Source organism: Ursus arctos, unplaced genomic scaffold (genome assembly GCF_023065955.2).
Source record: "Ursus arctos isolate Adak ecotype North America unplaced genomic scaffold, UrsArc2.0 scaffold_23, whole genome shotgun sequence".
NCBI lineage: Eukaryota > Metazoa > Chordata > Mammalia > Carnivora > Ursidae > Ursus > Ursus arctos.
Genome location: NW_026622908.1, coordinates 41,915,495 through 41,932,816, shown reverse-complemented (window position 1 = coordinate 41,932,816; position 17,322 = coordinate 41,915,495). Strand labels below are relative to the sequence as shown.

The following is a 17,322-nucleotide window of genomic DNA, read 5'->3' as shown; positions in this document are numbered from 1 at the left end:
TCCCAGTATGAACAAAATCACAGCCACTCCATGGCAGAAGGTCCCAATGAAATTCACTTGCTACCAGCTGTGGTGAAAGGGAACCTACATTATTGGGCCATAGGTAACCTGCATCCCTGCCACTGTAGTACTTACTCATGAACCCATTGTACAAACACTAGAGTAGCCTAAAAGGAAAGCTGGCTTACATCTATGAGACAAGTTGTCTTGTCCACCATATTGTTTAGTTTCTCTCTGTGATGGATGCTGTCTGGTGGGCAGTAACACCAGACACAAAGATCCATGCACTTCGTTTCCACTCTCATAAGATCCACTCACATGCCTCTTCTCTACATCTCCTTGTCTCAGACCTCTCAACCTTGCTACTTCCTGACCCCTGACCAACCAGTTCATCACTGCCTGGAAATCCATACATATCCCTATTCTGGGCCATTGATTTCTCACTCTACACCAAGTTGATGACCAAATCTACTGCTTGAAGCTCTGCCCACTGGGAAGATAACTCCTAACCACCATTTTTCACCCTGGGTAGGTCTGTAGAACAGCAGCAAACCACTTTTGGTTCCTCTCAGTTAGCTGGTAATAGAGAATCCCAAGGCATGAGCAGAGAGAGCTATATTGATGTAACAATATAGATGGAGATCAGGCCATATGGTCATGAAACTTACATTTGCCCTTTGGATCTGCACATACTCAGTCTTGAATATATCACTTTGAATTTGGTGGGGTGACAGTTCGTAGATCATGATAGGCAGAGACCCTTGTACCTTAACCTAGACATACATAGAGCTCTCGTGCTCTGGGCTGTGCTTAAACCTGGCAGCCTTCAAGCCACTCAGTGAATGGATCAGAACAGAATTCCCAAATGTAGTACGTGCTATTGTCTAAATCTAAAAGCTGGGGCGCCTGGGTGGCGCAGTCGTTAAGCGTCTGCCTCCGGCTCAGGGCTTGATCCCGGAGTCCTGGGATCGAGCCCCAAATCAGCCTACTCCGCTGGGAACCTGCTTCTTCCTCTCCCACTCCCCCTGCCAGTGTTCCCTCTCACGCTGGCTGTCTCTCTCTCTGTCAAATAAATAAATAAAATCTTAAAAAAAAATAAATCTAAAAGCTGCCTAGCAGACACTGTGCTGCTTTTCCACGGCAGAAGGTGCAAGGTGCAATTACTGTAGTCCATTGTGTGACGATTCCACAATTTGTCCATTCACAAATGGATTATCCTGATGGGCATTTGAGTAGTTTACAGTTTTCTCATGTTACGAAAAAGCTATAAACACACTTGTGCATTTTGTGAAAGTGTTTTTAAAAATTCATTTTTGGAAAATACATAAGAGTGAAATTGCTGGTCGTAGGGTGAACGTATATTTAACTTTACAAATGCCGAACAGTTCCCCAAAGTGGTTGTACCACTTCATACTCTTACCAGCAAGAGTTCAAGTTGCTTCACATCCTCTTCCTCATTTGATGTTTTAGTCTTTTTTATTGTAGCATATGTGAAACGGTATCTTATTGTAGTTTCAGTTTGCAATTCTCTGATGACTCTTGATGAATATTCTTTTGTGTGTATCAACCATTTCTTTGTGTATCTTCTTTTGTGAAGTTTCTGTTCAACTCTTTTGCCAATTTTTATTGTTCCCCTTTTCATCTTTGATTTGTAGGAGTTCTTTCTATATTCTGAATATAAGGGCCTTTTTGGATCTACGTGTTGCAAGTATTTTTTTTTTCGCCTGAGGCCTCTCTATTTTACTAATAAGTCCCAGAAAGAACATACGGAGAGCATAGAGGAAAGGCAATATTTTTAGAGACAATGGATACAAAGTTTTCACAACTGATGAAAAACATCAATCCACAGATCTGGAAAACATAATTTATCCCAAGGAAGTTAAGTAGAAAGAAATCCATGCCTACACAGCGTCTGCTGGAACTACAGTAAATATCAAAGCCAAAGAGGAGATCTTAAAATCAGCCAAAAACAAAGGACAGGTTTCAAATAAAGAAATAAGAGTTAGAAGAACAGCAACCTTCTCAACACAACAGAGGAGTCCACAAGACAATCTGTAGAGTATCGAGAGAAAATAACCAAGTTAGAATTGTGTGCTTATCAAAATTATCTTTCAAGAATGAAGGTAGAACGAACCCATTGCAGATGATAAAAAATTAAGAGTTTAATAGCAGGAAATATGTTCAAGGAACTTTTAAAGGATGTGTTTCAAGAGGAGAGAAAATTACCCTGGAAGGATGGTTCGGACTGTGAGAAGGAATGATCAACTACAAAAGTGCTTGAGCAATAGTAATAGTGTCCAACTGATGTAATTAAAACAAAAAGTGAAACTAAGATATTCAGCCACAATTCTATACTGATCATGAGGGGTAAGATAAAAACCAAAGAGTTTTTTAAGGTCTTTTTACTGCAGGGAAGTGAATGAGGCAGTTAAGATACTGTTTTATATTAACGCTTTATGAAGTTAAATATGTATGTTCAATATAATCATCTCAATAGAGGTAGAAAAAGCATTTGACAAAATCCAATAATCATGAAAAAATCTCTCAGCAAAGAGTAGTAGTAGAAAGGAATTTCCTCAACCTGATTAAAGGCATCTGTAAAAAACCTGCAGCAAACATTTTACTTGATGATCAAAGAGAATGCTTTCCTCCTAAGATCTGGGAAAAGGCAAAGATGTCCACTGTCACCACTTTTATTCAGACTGTACTGGTGGTTCTAGCTAGAACAAGAAAGCAAGAAAGGGAGGAAGGAAGAGATTTAAAGGCATCTGGATTAGAAAGGGAAACACAAACTGACTTTACTTGCAGACAACATGATCATCTATGTAGAAAATCCCAAGAAATTTACAACAAAACTACAAGAACAAAATATGAGTTTATTAAAGTTGTGGGATGCAATATTCAAAAATAAATTACATTTCAAGGCACATTTCAGGTTGGCACAGTCGGTTGAGCATCTGACTCTTGTTTTCAGCTCAGGTTGGTCTCAGGGTCATGAGATTGAGCCCTGTGTCGGGGTCCATGCTCAGCGTGGAGTCTGCTTAAGACTCTCTCTCCCTCTGCCTCCCCACATGCACGCACTCTCTTTCTCAAATAAATTTTAAAATAAATAAATAAATAATATTTCTATAGACAGGCAACAATCAAAAATTAAAAACATTAAAAAGACCATAAAATATTAAATACTTAGAGATAAATTTGACAAACGATGTGCAAGACTTGTACACTGAGAACTACAAGACATTACATAAAAATTTAAAGAAAACCTAGGGGTGTCTGGGTGGCTCAGTCAGTTGGGCATCTGCCTTCAGCTCAGGTCATGGTCCCAGAGTCCTGGGATCAAGCCCCGTGTTGGGCTCCCTGCTCAGTGGGGAGCCTGCTTCTCGCTCTCCCTCTGTCTGCCGCACCCCTTGGTTGTGCTCTCTGTCAAGTAAATAAATAAAATCTTGAAAAACAAAAAAAACTTAAACAACTGTAGATCATACCATGCTCATGGACTCAGAGACTTGATACTAAGACATCAGTGCTCCCCAAATTGATCTTAGATTCAGTGCTGTTTCATAGAAATTAACAAGCTGCTTCTAACATTTATAAGGAGATGGAAATATAGTTGCAAAATCCCTTCCTGGGATATCAGTGAATCAAAGGCAACATTATAACACACTGCGACCAAGTTAGTTTTATCCCAAGAATACAGGATGGTTTACTATTAGGAAATCTACATCGCACTCCACGTTAACAGATAAAGGACAAAAATCATATGATCTTCTCTGTAGGTGTGGGGAAAGCATTTGGAACAAAAAACAAAAACCAATACCCATTTACCATACACTTTCTTAGTAAACTAGAACGAGAAATGAACTACCTTAACCCGACAACGGATATGTACCCCCAGTTATATATACCTAAGCGCAAGTACTGCAAAAATATATTCTATTTTCAATACCCACATTATTGGTGGCAGTTGGTGTTGTTATTCTGAGAGCATTTTGTGTATAATGTGAAACACATCAAATGAGTAATTGGTTGGCATCTTGAGAATGGAGATTTTTTGTCGTAAAATGTGTAGCATATAAAATTTACCATTTTAACCATTTTAAGTGTACAGTTCCATGACATTAAGTACACTTACACTCCAGACTCTTCTCATCATCCCCCTCATAAACTCTGTGCTCATTAAACACTAACTCCCCATCCCCCCCCCACCGTCTCCCCAGCCCCTGGTACCCACCATTCTACTTTCTGTCTCTATGAATTTGACAACTCCAGGTACCTTGTATCAGTAGAACCATACAATATGTTTCCTTTTGTGTCCGCTGTATATCATGTGGCATAACGTCACCAAGGTTCATTCATATTGTAGCACGTATCAGAGTGTCATTTCCTCTGTGAGGCTGAAGAATATGCCATTGTATGTCTGTACCACACTTTATTTATCAATTCATCTGGCCGTGGACATTTGGGTTGTTTCTATGTTTTGGCTATTGTGAGTAATGCTGCTATGAACATGGGTATATAAATACCTGTTTTGAGTTCCTGCTTTCAAGTGTTTTGTACACATACCCAGAAGTGGAATTGCTGGATCATACTGTATTGTTTAATTTTTTAGTTTTTTGAGGAACCGCCATACTGTTTTCCACCGCAACTGCACCATTTTACATTCTCATCAGTAATGCACAAGAGTTCCAGTTTCCCCACCTCGCCAACACTTGTTATTTTATTTTTCTGGTAACAGCCATCCTAATGGGTGTGAAGTGATATCTCATTGTGGGTTTTATTTCATTTCTCTGATAGCTATTATGTTGAGCATCTTTTCATGTGTTTATTGGCCATTTTATAACTTCTTTAGAGAAATGTCTTTTCAAGTCCATTGCCTATTTTTGAATTGGGGTTTTTGGTGGTTGTTGTTGAGTTTTAGGAGTTATTTATGTATCTTGAATATTAATGCTTATCTGATCATGACATAAACATTTCTTCCCATTCTGTGGGTTGCTTTTTTATTCTGTTGATAGTGCCTTTCGATGTGAAGAAGTTTTCAGTTTTGATAAAGTCCAATTTATTTTTTTGAAACCTATTTTTCTTTTGTTGCCAGTGCTGTTGTGTCATATACAAGAAATCACTGCCAGATCCAATGTCATGAAGATTTTCCCCTCTGCTTTCCTCTAAGAGTTTTATAGTTTGGGGCGCCTGGGTGGCTCAGTCGGTTAAGCATCCAACTCTTGATTTCACCTCAGGTCATGATCTCAGGGTTGCGAGATTGAGCCTGGTGTTGGGCTCCACGCTGGGCTCGGACTCTGCTTAGGATTCTTTCTCAGCCTCTCCCTTTGCCCCTCCCCCACCCCATGCGCTCACTCCCTCATTCTCTCTCTTCCCTCCTTTAAAAAAAACAGTTTATGGTTTTAGCTCTTCAAGTCTTCAACCTATTTTGAGTTAATTTTTGTATATGATGTAAGGTAAGGCTCCAACTTTATTCTGTTGAAGGTGGATATCCAGTTTTCCCAGCACCATTTGTGAAAAGACTGTTCTTTCCTCACCAACTGATCAAAAATCATTCAACCATATCCGTGAGTTTATTTTCTGGGCTGTCTATCCCACTTCATTGGTCTATACATCTGTACCACATTGGTTTGATTGGTATTCTTTTGTAGTAAGTTTTAAAATCAACTTCGTTCTTCTTTTTCCAGATGGTTTGGCTATTCAGGGTCCCTTGAGACTGCATATGAACTTAAGAATGGATTGCTCTATTTCTGAAAAAAAGAAAATAAAGGTTTTTGGGTTTTTTTGTTTGTTTTTTTAACACAGGAGAAATACATAAGATGGTTGAGGTGAAGTTAAAATCCTGTAGTCCTAAATTTGAAAAGGAGATATCAATGTGAACTCCTGATGCATCTCGTATTATCTATGTAGCCTAACTATTTATTGAAAAGATGTACAATGACTCACCTGGTATCAATACCTATTGATACTAGCACTCAGACTGTGGTCTCTAAATACCATTTCCCACTAAGAAGAACCAGGCTCCTCTGAAAGCTTTCCGATTCCAGATCTTGGACACCAGAATTGTGGAATTGTGTCAAAAGGCCTGAAGAACAGAGTTGAAAAGGTTTCCACTGGTCTGACATGGAATAATTTGAACTTCAGTAAGAATAATGATCAGATATTAACAGATCAAAGCACATCAAACATGTTTAAATCTATGCATTCATTAAGATTTTTTTTTTAAATGCCTATTGGTCAAGGTACCTGGGTGGTTTAGTCAGTTAAGCATCTGCCTTCGGCTCAGGTCATGATCCCAGGGTCCTGGGTTAGAGTCCTGCATTGGGCTCCTTGCTCAGTGGAGAGCCTGCTTCTCCTTCTCCCTCTGCCAGCCATTCCCCCTGCTTGTACTCTCTCTCTCTGTCAAATAAATAAAATCTTTAAAAAAAAATTAAAAATGCCTATTGATCAACTTTGGAGGATACTAGAGAGCAAGGCATTAGTTAGAAAACTGATAAAGGGAAATTCTATACCCTAATACATCACTTTTGGGTATATACCCAAAAAAGCCCTGGGTACATGTATAACGGCACATATACAGGAATATTCTTAATAACACCGTTTATAATAGCAAAACAAAACAAAAAAACCCACACCCAGAAGCCCAAGTGGCCATCCTCAGGATGAATAAACAAACAAACCATGGTATATTTATACAACAGAATAGTATACAGTAGTAAAAAGTGAATGAACTATGGAACAGATGAATCTTAGTAATATGTTGAGTAATAAAAGCAAATAACAAAGGACGGGTAATATGAGACTCTCTTCATAGAAGTTCAGAACTCATCAAAACCAAACAACATATTGTGTAGGCATGTATATGTGAATTCACTTTTTTTTTCTTTTAAAACATGTCAAGGGAATAATAGAGAATACTGGGTGATGGTGCATGGGACACCCGTGTAAGGAGGGGATGAACAGGTGAGGAGCACGTGGGTGGACACACCTCCTGGTGGTATTCTACGTCGCCCCTTAAGTTTTGCAATGGACACACTGCAATTCAATGTGTTAAGTTGTATATATATGTGAATTTTAAAAAGAGGATCGTGCAAGGATCAATATTTGTGTGTCATTAACCAAAGATTGTAATTAATCCATTCTGTCAACCTCAAGTCGGCCTCCTCAAAAAAAAAAGTGAGCTGACTCTTCAAATCCGGGCCAGCCAAAGGAGAAACTGAAATGAGTGGGAGGGGTGGTTAACTGTTTTCACTTTTCTCTTCCTGTTTTTTCAGAGCCTGGGAAAGCAAGTCAGAATTTCCAATCTTTTCCAATTCCCACAGGATTCCCTAATTTAGAATGAATTCGGTCTTTCTCCATTTGGGGAAGAATCTGCCTCCTGCCGTGGGGCATCTTCCTTTGGGGATGAGCAAAAAGCCGGGGGGGGGGGGGGCGGTACTCGAGCCTCTTCCCTCACCCCGCAAACGGACCAAGAGGTCACTTCATAGGTAATTAGTGGAAATGCTCTGGCCAACAGGTTGGACCCTAGCAGTAGCCCCTGGGGAGATGGGTAGGGGAGAGGGGGAAATGACCCTGCCCGTTTAGGCTGCCCCAGGGATCCGGGACCCTCTAAGACACTGACATCTAGCTGCAGAGACGAGGCTCTGGGGATTTGCCGCTGCCCATCCATCAGCCCCCAGGACCCGCAGTATGGATGAACCGTAAACGCATATGCATCTTAAACCTACGAGCCCTCGGGCCCCCCTAGCTAGCCAGAGAGGACGCGGCGCGGCCTCGGTCCCCCTTGCGTGTAGCAGGCTCCGCGAAGCCCACGGTCCAAGCACTGCCAGGTGGAGAGGTCCGGTCGTTCCCTTCCGCCCCCGCTGCGTTAGACTGGGGTGGAAGACTAATTAAAAAGTGCTTCTGCCGCGACAACCACCAAGAAACACCTTTAGCGATTAGGAAACCCTGTAGAGTTCAGCCACCTGGCCTTTGCGGGCGAAGCAGGCCCGGGCCTTTCCCTGCGCAGGGCAGGCGGCCACAGCCAGCAGCCCTGGCTGGGCTCCAGACCGGGCCTGGGTGACATCACCAAACTCCTCCGATCAGCGGGAGGGGGCCCCCGAAATCCCCTAAAAACATTGTGAGTAATCGCCGGGCCCGCCCTCCAGGCGGGGCCCAGACCAAGGGAGGGAGCCCAGCAGCTCCACCAGCCCCGGGAGCGGCGTCGGAACGAGCAGCTTCTTAGTCCCCGGAACGGCGCGCACTTGTTGGCCTCCGGCAGCGGCGGCGCGCGCGGCCTCTAGTCCTCGGCGGGGCGCGCACTTGGCCCCGCGCGGGTGACGGCGGCCGCGGCGGCGGCGGCTGTGGCGACGGCGGCAGTGGCGGCGGCGGCGGCGCAGCGCGCAGGCGCAGCCGGATTCCCGGCAGTGACGCGGCGGCGGGCGCGCGCGGCGCATTTCCGCCTCTGGCGAATGGCTTGGCTGTAGCGCGCGCTGCGGGCCCAGCTGCGACCCCGGCCCCGCCCCCGGGACCCCGGCCATGGACGGTGAGGGCGCCCTCTGACCCCGCGGGGTGGCCGCGTCGGGGCCGCGGGGACGGCGACGGGAGCCCCCGCGCCGCCTTCCGCCCCTTTCTGCGCCGATGGGCGCTGCGCAGGGAGCGGCCGGCCGGATGGTGGCGCGGGGCGGGGCGGGCTTTGAAGGGTCTGACTCAGTTTCCCCTTTGGGTGGCGGGGTCTTGACTCAGTATTCTCCGGGGGGGGCGGGGCGGTGAGCTTTGACTCAGTTTCACCCCGGGGCCATGGGGGCAGTTCTGACTTAGTTTCCTTGTTAGGGGAGAATGTATCTGACTCAGTTTCCTCTCAGGATGAGGTGCGGGGAATGCCCTCCCTCAGTTTTCCTTCTGGAAGTAGAACAGGCCCAGACTCCGTCTCCCTCAGTAAGGAGAGGGCGCTGTACCCAGTTTTCCGTCAGGAAGCAGGTGTTTCTGCCTTCTCGCCCCTTCTCCGTTTCCCCGCAGGCTCCAGGGGGCAGGCCCTGGCTCCGTCCCTCTCCGCAGGGCAGCGGGCCCTCCCTGGTAAGGGGGGGGAGCGGGCTTGTGCTGACCCTTGTCTCCCTCCCCTTTCAGACCTGTTTCCCCTCATCTTCCCGTCTGGTAAGTGGACCGGCCTCTCTCAGTGACGGGGGGGGAGCTCCCCGGGGCTGGGGCAAGGAGGGCGGCCGCCTGATTGGGGTGGTGCCTGTGCCCCCGCAGAGCCCGCCCAGGCCTCTGGCCCCTATGTGGAGATCATCGAGCAGCCCAAGCAGCGGGGCATGCGCTTCCGCTACAAGTGCGAGGGCCGCTCAGCGGGCAGTATCCCGGGCGAGAGGAGCACGGATACCACCAAGACCCACCCCACCATCAAGGTGAGCATGGCTGTTAGTGGTGGGGTGGGGGGCCCAGAGTGGGTTTGCGGGAAGGAGCTGTGGAACCCCAGCAGGCTCGCCTCCAGGCCCGGGTGCAGTCAGCGTCTGGGAATTGGGACTGGAATTCCTCAGTCTCTAGATGTTCCCTGTACTTTGAACAGATCAATGGCTACACTGGGCCAGGGACAGTTCGCATCTCCCTGGTTACCAAGGACCCCCCTCACCGGCCTCACCCCCATGAGCTTGTGGGGAAAGACTGCCGGGATGGCTTCTATGAGGCTGAGCTCTGCCCCGACCGTTGCATCCACAGGTGAGGTCCTGACCAGCAGGGTATGGGGGCTGAGGTAGGGGGACAAGAGGCGGGGCAGTTGTGTAGCTGTCACAGTGTGACTCCGTTCTGGACGTGGGGCAGAATTCCTCACTCCTAGCTCTGCAAGCAGATTCTTTTTGCCTTGAACTTACCTGTTTGTGCATCTCCACTGTCAAGTAGATATGAACTCCGTGGGATAGGGATGGATCCCTAATCACCTCTGAACCCCCGAAGTAACTTCATTGATGAAAATAAAAACAGTTTTAGGCTAGAAGAGTAGCCGACCGGTGGAGGGGAGGTCGGAGAGCCGGGAAGTCAGGAAAGGCCTCTCAGTTAAGGCTTGAGTAGTGAGAAAGAGCAGAGAAGCATAGAAAAAACATTCCAAGCAGAGTGAACAAATGCAAAGGCCTTGAAGTGGGGAGTGAGTTTAGTATGTTTGGAGAACAAGAAAGAAGCCATTGTGGCTGAGGATAGGGGGCCAGCAGGGACTGTGGCTAGGGCCATGGGGTAGAGGGCAGGGACTGCGGCTAGGGCCAGAGGGTAGAGGGCAGGGACTATGGCTAGGGCCAGGGGGTAGAGGGCAGGGACTGCAGCTAGGACCAGGCCGCAGGGCACAGGTGCTTGTCAGCCAAGGTAAGGAGTGGGTTTCTTTGCAGCACAGTAGGAAGCCATTCGAGGGGGTGAAGCACAGTGGTGAGCTGGTGAATGGGTAGGGGAGGGAGGGGTAGACCAGGCAGAGACAATGGGACTCATTCCTGTGGGGGGACTCAGCTTCCAGAACCTGGGGATCCAGTGTGTAAAGAAGCGGGACCTGGAGCAGGCCATCAGTCAACGCATCCAGACCAACAACAATCCCTTCCAAGGTGAGGGGTGAGGGAGCAAAGGCTGGGACCTGGTTGAAGCACCTCTACCCTCTGTCACCCTTCCGAAGCCACCTTCCTTGAGTCTCTCCCTCATTGGCCAAGACTCATAGTACAGATGGGATTTTGCTGCCCATTCAGTACACACTCCCATTTTACTGTTGGGGAAAGTGGGAGCCAGGGAGGGGACATGACATCCAGGGTCACAGGTGGGTCACACAGGTCAGTGATGGGTCTAGAACCTTCTCTCTCTCCTCCTTTAGGACTCCCACGTTTGACATACCCTCAAGCAATCCTCCCGGCCCAGAGCCCCCTGCCCCCCTCATTCCCTGCCATGCCTCCTGATCTCCTGACCATCTGTTTTTGTGACAGTTCCCATCGAAGAACAGCGTGGGGACTACGACCTGAATGCGGTGCGGCTGTGCTTCCAGGTGACAGTGCGGGACCCGGCAGGCAGGCCCCTCCGCTTGTCACCTGTCCTCTCTCATCCCATCTTTGACAACCGTAAGTGGCCAAGGAGCCATGGGAAGGGGAGAGGGACGAGCCTGGGAGGAGGAAGGGGATTGTCTGGGAATGACCTGCGAGAGGAGCTCTGGCTTCATTCAAGCATCTGGTGTATTTGTCATCTCGTCTATGTCCGGCTCTGTGCTGGCTGGGGGGACGAGGCAAGGAAGACCCTGAGCTGCCCTTGGTGTAGCTTCCAGGCTGGCAGGGAATCAGATGGAAGACAGACACTTTGAATATGTGATGAGAGGATGGTGTGCCCAGAACTGTACTAACGACTCCAGGAAATGAACTCCCAGGAACAAGATGATGGTACAGAGTAGTAATTCAATGATGAAAGCTCACAGGAAGTTCACAGATGAATTGGGCCAATGTTGATCAATTGCCGTCTTTAATTAAGTAACCAGCCAGGATGAATGAAAATAAAAGGGCTCTGGAGCCCTAAGGATAGGAAACCAGGATGAAGTGGAGGTCAGGAGGGAAAGGTTTGTTGCCAAGCAAACTGGGCCTTGAAGGTTGCTTGGGTGTGGTGGACAGAGAGGAGGTGTAATCAGATTGGTTCCCCCGGACCGTCAGCTCCATGAGGTCAGAGGTGTTTGGGTTTTGTCGTGTTCTCCGTGCCTAGAACGGTGCTGGGTACATAACAGGTGCCGGTACGTGAACAGTTGCTAAATAAGTTGGGGGTAAGGAGCGATGGGATCGGTCGAACCTTGGCTGCAGAGGTGTGGTCAGCAAGCTCTGGACCGCCTTGACTCTGGGATGGACAGGGATGTTGCCTTTCCTGTGGGCCAGCCCTGGAGACCGCTGATGGTTCTGGGTTTCCTTCCTTATCCCCACACCCTCAGGTGCCCCCAACACCGCCGAGCTCAAGATCTGCCGAGTGAACCGGAACTCTGGGAGCTGCCTCGGGGGGGATGAGATCTTCCTGCTGTGTGACAAGGTGCAGAAAGGTACACACCAGGAAGAGGGCTGGACTCTGGAACAGGAGGGGAGGGGCAAGGCTGAGCGGAGATGGTGAGCGTCAGGGGACTGGCTTTAAAACTCCCTGCAACACCTGGGGGGCAGAGAGCGATGTATCTCAGGAAGCATGTCTCAGCAGTTGTGGGGCAGCGAGCCGCGTGAGGTGAGCACGGTGACCCATATGGCTGCCCCATCTCCTGCAGAGGACATCGAAGTGTATTTCACGGGACCGGGCTGGGAGGCCCGAGGCTCCTTTTCTCAAGCTGACGTCCACCGACAAGTGGCCATTGTGTTCCGGACACCTCCCTACGCGGACCCCAGCCTGCAGGCCCCCGTGCGTGTCTCCATGCAGCTGCGGCGGCCTTCAGATCGGGAGCTCAGCGAGCCCATGGAATTCCAGTACTTGCCAGACACAGGTACACAGCTGGGGAGGGAAGCAGCAGGGCTGTCGGACTCCCACCAGCGAAAGTGAGGCCAGGGCTAGACGTCTGGCTGTGGGTGAGGGTCGCACACTGGAGTCGGGGCAGGGATTTATGCAGTAATCAGATTCTCTTGCTTGGCTCAGTTAGTAGTAAGGACACCCAGGACTTACTCAGTCCTCATTACGTGTTTGGTCCTATTCCAAGCATATCAGTGAATTACCTGATTTTAGAAGATAGTGTCTAACTTGCCCGAGGTCACATCCATAGTCACAGAGCTAGTATTTAAACCCAGGCTCTCTGGCTCTAGGGTTCTGTTGCCACGCCGTGGTGTCTTTTGTCACGACCACATCGTCATGATTTGATCAAGGCTTTCGGGCACCTGACATTAGGAACAGCCAGAATGATCTTCAGTCCAAAGCCCGTCATCTAGCCTGAGGGAGCTTTTTGCCCTCGGAGCAGTCTAATAGAGTTTGGAAAGCAACCCCTGAAACAGCCATTGGTTTGTTCCACAAATAATTACCGAGTGCCCACTTGGTGTCAGGGCCCGTGCCAGGGATTGTGAATACAGAGAGGACGGAGATGTGTTCCGTGTGAGACGGAGGGAGGCGTCTGCAGAGTGGAGATGGCCGCATGGAGTGGGAGCATTTAAGGTAGAGAAAGACCCAGAAATGCATTCTCTAGGCAGGCGGACAGGCACCTGGAGGCGCAGGGGTGTTGGAGGGCAACCGCTCCATTTGGGGGCAGCCCCGTGAGAGTGCCAGTGGGCAACGAGCAGGCGCTGGCCAGAGGGCCTTGAGTATCAGACTCAAGGCATTATTTTGCCCTAAAGGCAGTGGGGAGCCACCGAAGGAAGGGGCGCCTTGGATCTGGAAGCTCACTCTGGCAGGAGTGTGTAGAGGATCAGAGAGGGAGACACTCAAGGCAGGGAGGCCATTGCAGGGAAGATGCTGCAGTGGTCCAGGAGATGTGCTGTGAACCTTGAGGAGCGAATGGCCACTGTCCCCTCCACCGCTGTCCTCCTTGGGTCCTCCCTAGGACCTGTGCTCCGGCTGTTGCCTCGGCTTGGAACGCTTGGCCCCAGATCTCAGCACGATGGGCTCACACCAGTGCTTCCCTGGCCACCTCTAGGCTCAACTGTCCAACCTCACTTCCGGTTCTGTTACATCACCCTGTGTCTTTTCCTCAGAGTTCCTGTCACTTGTATATGGTTGTGTCCCTGCCCCCCTTGTCACTAAGATGTCAGCTTTTGGGGGAGCAGGAGCCTTATCTGCTTACAGCCATATCCCCGGTGGTGAGAACAGAGGCTGCGCGTGGTGACGGCTTGGTGAATGTGTGTCAAGTTAGTGGATGGTGGGGAGTGAGAGAAAGGAAGACATTACGGACGATTTCAAGGTTTCTGGTGTTGGTGACAGGGCAGATGGGTGGTGAGGGGACACTGGAGGAGGAGGAGGCAGGTGTGTGCAGAGGTGAGACGATGCGGTTGGCTTTGGACTGATGGTGTTGAGTACTCTGGAGTTATCCACGTGCCACAGTACTTAGAAAGGCAGTCCTGGAAGCTCCACACTGAACTAGCCAACCGTCAGAGGTAAGAGTACAGGTCTCTGTCGGTCTCCAGCAAGCCCATCGTGCCTCAGCTGCCCCAGAGCGCAAAGATCATGGCCAGGCCTGGGTCCAGGCTGGGGGTGAGCTGGGACGTGGGCAGTGCAGGTAAGAGAATAAGCTGGAGACAGGGTCCCACAAGGGCTCCTGCCTGCCGCAGAGCATGGCCGCTTTACTTGGAGGCATCCAGGTGGCTTTTGGGGGGCTGCATTCAGCTACCAGAAGCCTTCTCAGAAAGCTGTGGGATTCAGAAAGCAGTGTGAGAATTGTTGCGTCTCACACTGTCATGCAGTCCTTCTCATTGGTGGGGAGGGTTTGGAGAAAGGGTCTTACGGAAAGCTTTTCTCATCATCTTCCTCCTGTGCGTCCTTTGAAAGTTCTGGGGATCCAGCCGAAAAGAGCGAGGCCCATTTCTCCCCATTACTTTTCTAGATGATCGACACCGAATTGAGGAGAAACGCAAAAGGACGTATGAGACCTTCAAGAGCATCATGAAAAAGAGTCCTTTCAATGGTGAGAGGGGCAGTGAAGAGCATTAGAGAGAAGGTGGTGGATGGGGGAGGGAGACTAGGAGGGGGCTAGGAGCTGGGAGCGAGGGACTGACCCAGCCTTGCCCCACAGGACCCACCGACCCCCGACCTCCACCCCGGCGCATTGCTGTGCCTTCCCGAAGCACACCTTCCGTCCCCAAGCCAGGTAAGGATTTCCTGTTGCCCCACCGGAACTACAGGCTCAAATCTGTTTGGCCTGTGGTTTGGGGACCTGGGGTGGGACAAGCAGTCAGCTTCACAAGCAGGTGTCTGAAGCCTGCTCTCTATTGGGCTCATGTTTCTCAGGGCTTGAGGCCTAGTTACCTACATCAGAGCCGTTAGGGGAGTGGTGAAGATGTGCATTCCCGGGCCCGTTACTGACCTGCGCAGAGGCTTCGGAAGCGTGGCCCCGGAACCAGCTAATGCACCAATGAGCACTGCGGTCTGAGAACCACTGTGTCAGCTAAACCCTGTATTGGATGCCTTGGGAGACTATTTTAAAATGCAGTCTTTGCCCTCAGCTTTCAGTTGAGTTAGGGAATCGAAGTCTCCTCTAACACAGCAGAATGTACGTGCTCGTATGTAGCTCAAAAAAGAGTAACGAAGTGCCCTGCTTCAGGCCACGACACTGGATGCTCCTTGGGCTCGTGGTCTCTTGGGGCTTAGTTTTCAGCTGTAAAGTGAAGTTTTACCAGCTGGTCTCTGACAGCATCCCCTCCTCTAAAAGGCTGGGAGAGCTTTGGGGGCTGGAAGGAGGTGATGCTAGAACTGCACAGGTCAGATGGAGTAAAAGGGAGTGAGGGTGCTCGCAGGGACCTCCTGGGGAGGGGCTGATCCTGAGTCCTACCGACGGGCTGGAGCACAGACAACAGGGTGGGTGTCTGAAGCTTTCTCTGACCCCTGACTCTCTGTCTCTCTCTCCCAGCTCCCCAGCCCTATCCCTTTACGCCGTCCCTCAGCACCATCAACTTCGAGGAGTTCTCCCCCATGGTCTTTCCTTCGGGGCAGATCCCAAACCAGACCTCTGCCTTGGCCCCAGCCCCTGCCCCAATCCTCGCCCAGGCCCCGGCCCCAGCCCCTGCCCCGATCTTAGCCCCAGGCCTTGCTCAGGCTGTGGTCCCCCCCGCCCCCAAGACCACCCAGGCCGGGGAAGGGACACTGTCAGAGGCCCTGCTGCACCTGCAGTTTGACGCCGACGAAGACCTGGGGGCCCTGCTGGGCAACAGCACCGACCCCGCCGTGTTCACAGACCTGGCATCTGTCGACAACTCTGAGTTTCAGCAGCTGCTGAACCAGGGTGTATCTGTGGCCCCCCCACACAGCCGAGCCCATGCTGATGGAGTACCCTGAGGCAATAACGCGCCTGGTGACAGGGTCCCAGAGGCCCCCTGACCCAGCTCCTGCTCCCCTGGGGGCCTCTGGGCTCCCCAACGGCCTCCTCTCAGGGGATGAAGACTTCTCCTCCATTGCAGACATGGACTTCTCAGCCCTTCTGAGTCAGATCAGCTCCTAAGTGGGAGACACTGACCCCACCCAGAGCACGGGGTTGCAGGGGATCGAAGCCCTCCCAAAGCAAGCACTTATGGATTCTGGGGGGGGTGGGGGTGCTCCAACTGCCCCCAACTTCTTTGGGTAATGTCTTCCGGGGGGGTGCATTTTATTCTTTTATTGGCACTGTCTATCTCTCTCTCTTTTTGGAGGTGCTTAAGCAGAAGCATTAACTTCTCTGGAAAGGGGGGAGCAGGGAGGACTCAAACTCTTCCCCTATCCTGATGTTCAGCTCCCTTCTCTTTATAGGGAATTCTGGGGGCTCCCATCCCTACCCTCCAGCTTCTAATACTCTCCTAGAGAGAGGGACAGGCTGGGGCTATGGCCTTTGAGGCCACAAAGCCTTATCACCAAGTGTCTTCCTCAAATCATGGATTCATTCTCACCTTGTGCCAAAATAACGCCCCTTACCAGCCCCTCTGTGGTGCTGGCATTGTCCCTGAACTAACACCAGCATTTGAGGGCCTGGCCCCCTGGCCCTGCAGAGGTCTCTGCCAGCTCTTCCCTTGCTCAACTGTGGCTGAAGGGAACTGGTGGGACAACACCGGCCCTTTCCAGGATCCAGGGAGGTTCGGTCTGAGACTTCTCTGTTCCCCCTTTTCTCAAGTGCCTTAATAGTAGGGCTAGTTGTTTGGAGAGTAGGGGGGAGGGCAGGCTGGCAGCTCTCCAATCAAGAGGCTCGGTTTTTACTGAAGAATCAAAGCAGTTGGACTCTTGCTCTTTCTACTCTGAACTAATAAATTCATTGCCAAGCTGGCCGGAGATTTCCCTTCTTTCAGCAAACAGCACACTCTTTGCTGGTCAGGCTGGACATAAGTGACACAGAGCTGGATGAATAGTTACCCTGCCATCTAGAAGCTTGCAGTCTGAGGATGCCCTTGGAATGAAATGCCCAGGCACGAAAGCAGGCAGTTAATGTGGGTGGTGTCCCAGCATAGGGAGAGGCCAGTAGGGTCCATTGGCTATGGGGATGGAGTAGTTTCAGGAAGGGCGTCACAGAGGCTGTATCAGCTTTGGGTCTTAGCTCAACAGAGCAGGGTGAGTCTTTACAGAGCGGCTACCAGCGTTGGGAAGTGAGGAGGGTCAAAGAGACAATGTTGGAAAGGTTTGATGGCGCCAAGCTATAAAAGATCAAGGACACTGGACTAAGAGTTTTGAATTTCATCTCTCAGGTGGTCAGGGGAAAGTTTGCAGCTTCTGGGGAAGGGG

The 17,322-nt window shown here is 50.0% G+C and overlaps 1 protein-coding gene and 1 long non-coding RNA gene across 3 annotated transcripts; one reads left to right on the top strand and one right to left on the bottom strand.

Annotated features, from left to right (window-relative positions):
* Positions 1–2,859: 2,859 nt before the first annotated feature.
* Positions 2,860–8,341, bottom strand: LOC130544647 (uncharacterized). Of its 2 annotated transcripts, none has more exons than XR_008961074.1 (3): positions 6,244–8,341; positions 5,944–6,082; positions 2,860–5,747 (listed from the first exon to the last, which is right to left on the bottom strand). It is a non-coding gene; the product is annotated as an uncharacterized LOC130544647 (long non-coding RNA). The 2 variants fall into 2 exon arrangements; XR_008961073.1 differs by having other exon boundaries at positions 3,133–3,423; positions 4,274–5,747; positions 5,944–7,908.
* Positions 8,342–8,380: 39 nt separating this feature from the next.
* On the top strand, positions 8,381–16,870 carry RELA (RELA proto-oncogene, NF-kB subunit). Its single transcript, XM_026483215.4, is given in 12 exon segments — positions 8,381–8,521; positions 9,103–9,129; positions 9,229–9,380; positions 9,542–9,690; positions 10,462–10,553; positions 10,923–11,054; positions 11,900–12,004; positions 12,218–12,430; positions 14,468–14,548; positions 14,657–14,731; positions 15,491–15,876; positions 15,878–16,870. Coding segments are annotated over 12 exon segments (1,620 nt in total). The 5' UTR covers positions 8,381–8,514; the 3' UTR covers positions 16,079–16,870.
* The last annotated feature ends 452 nt before the right edge of the window (positions 16,871–17,322 follow it).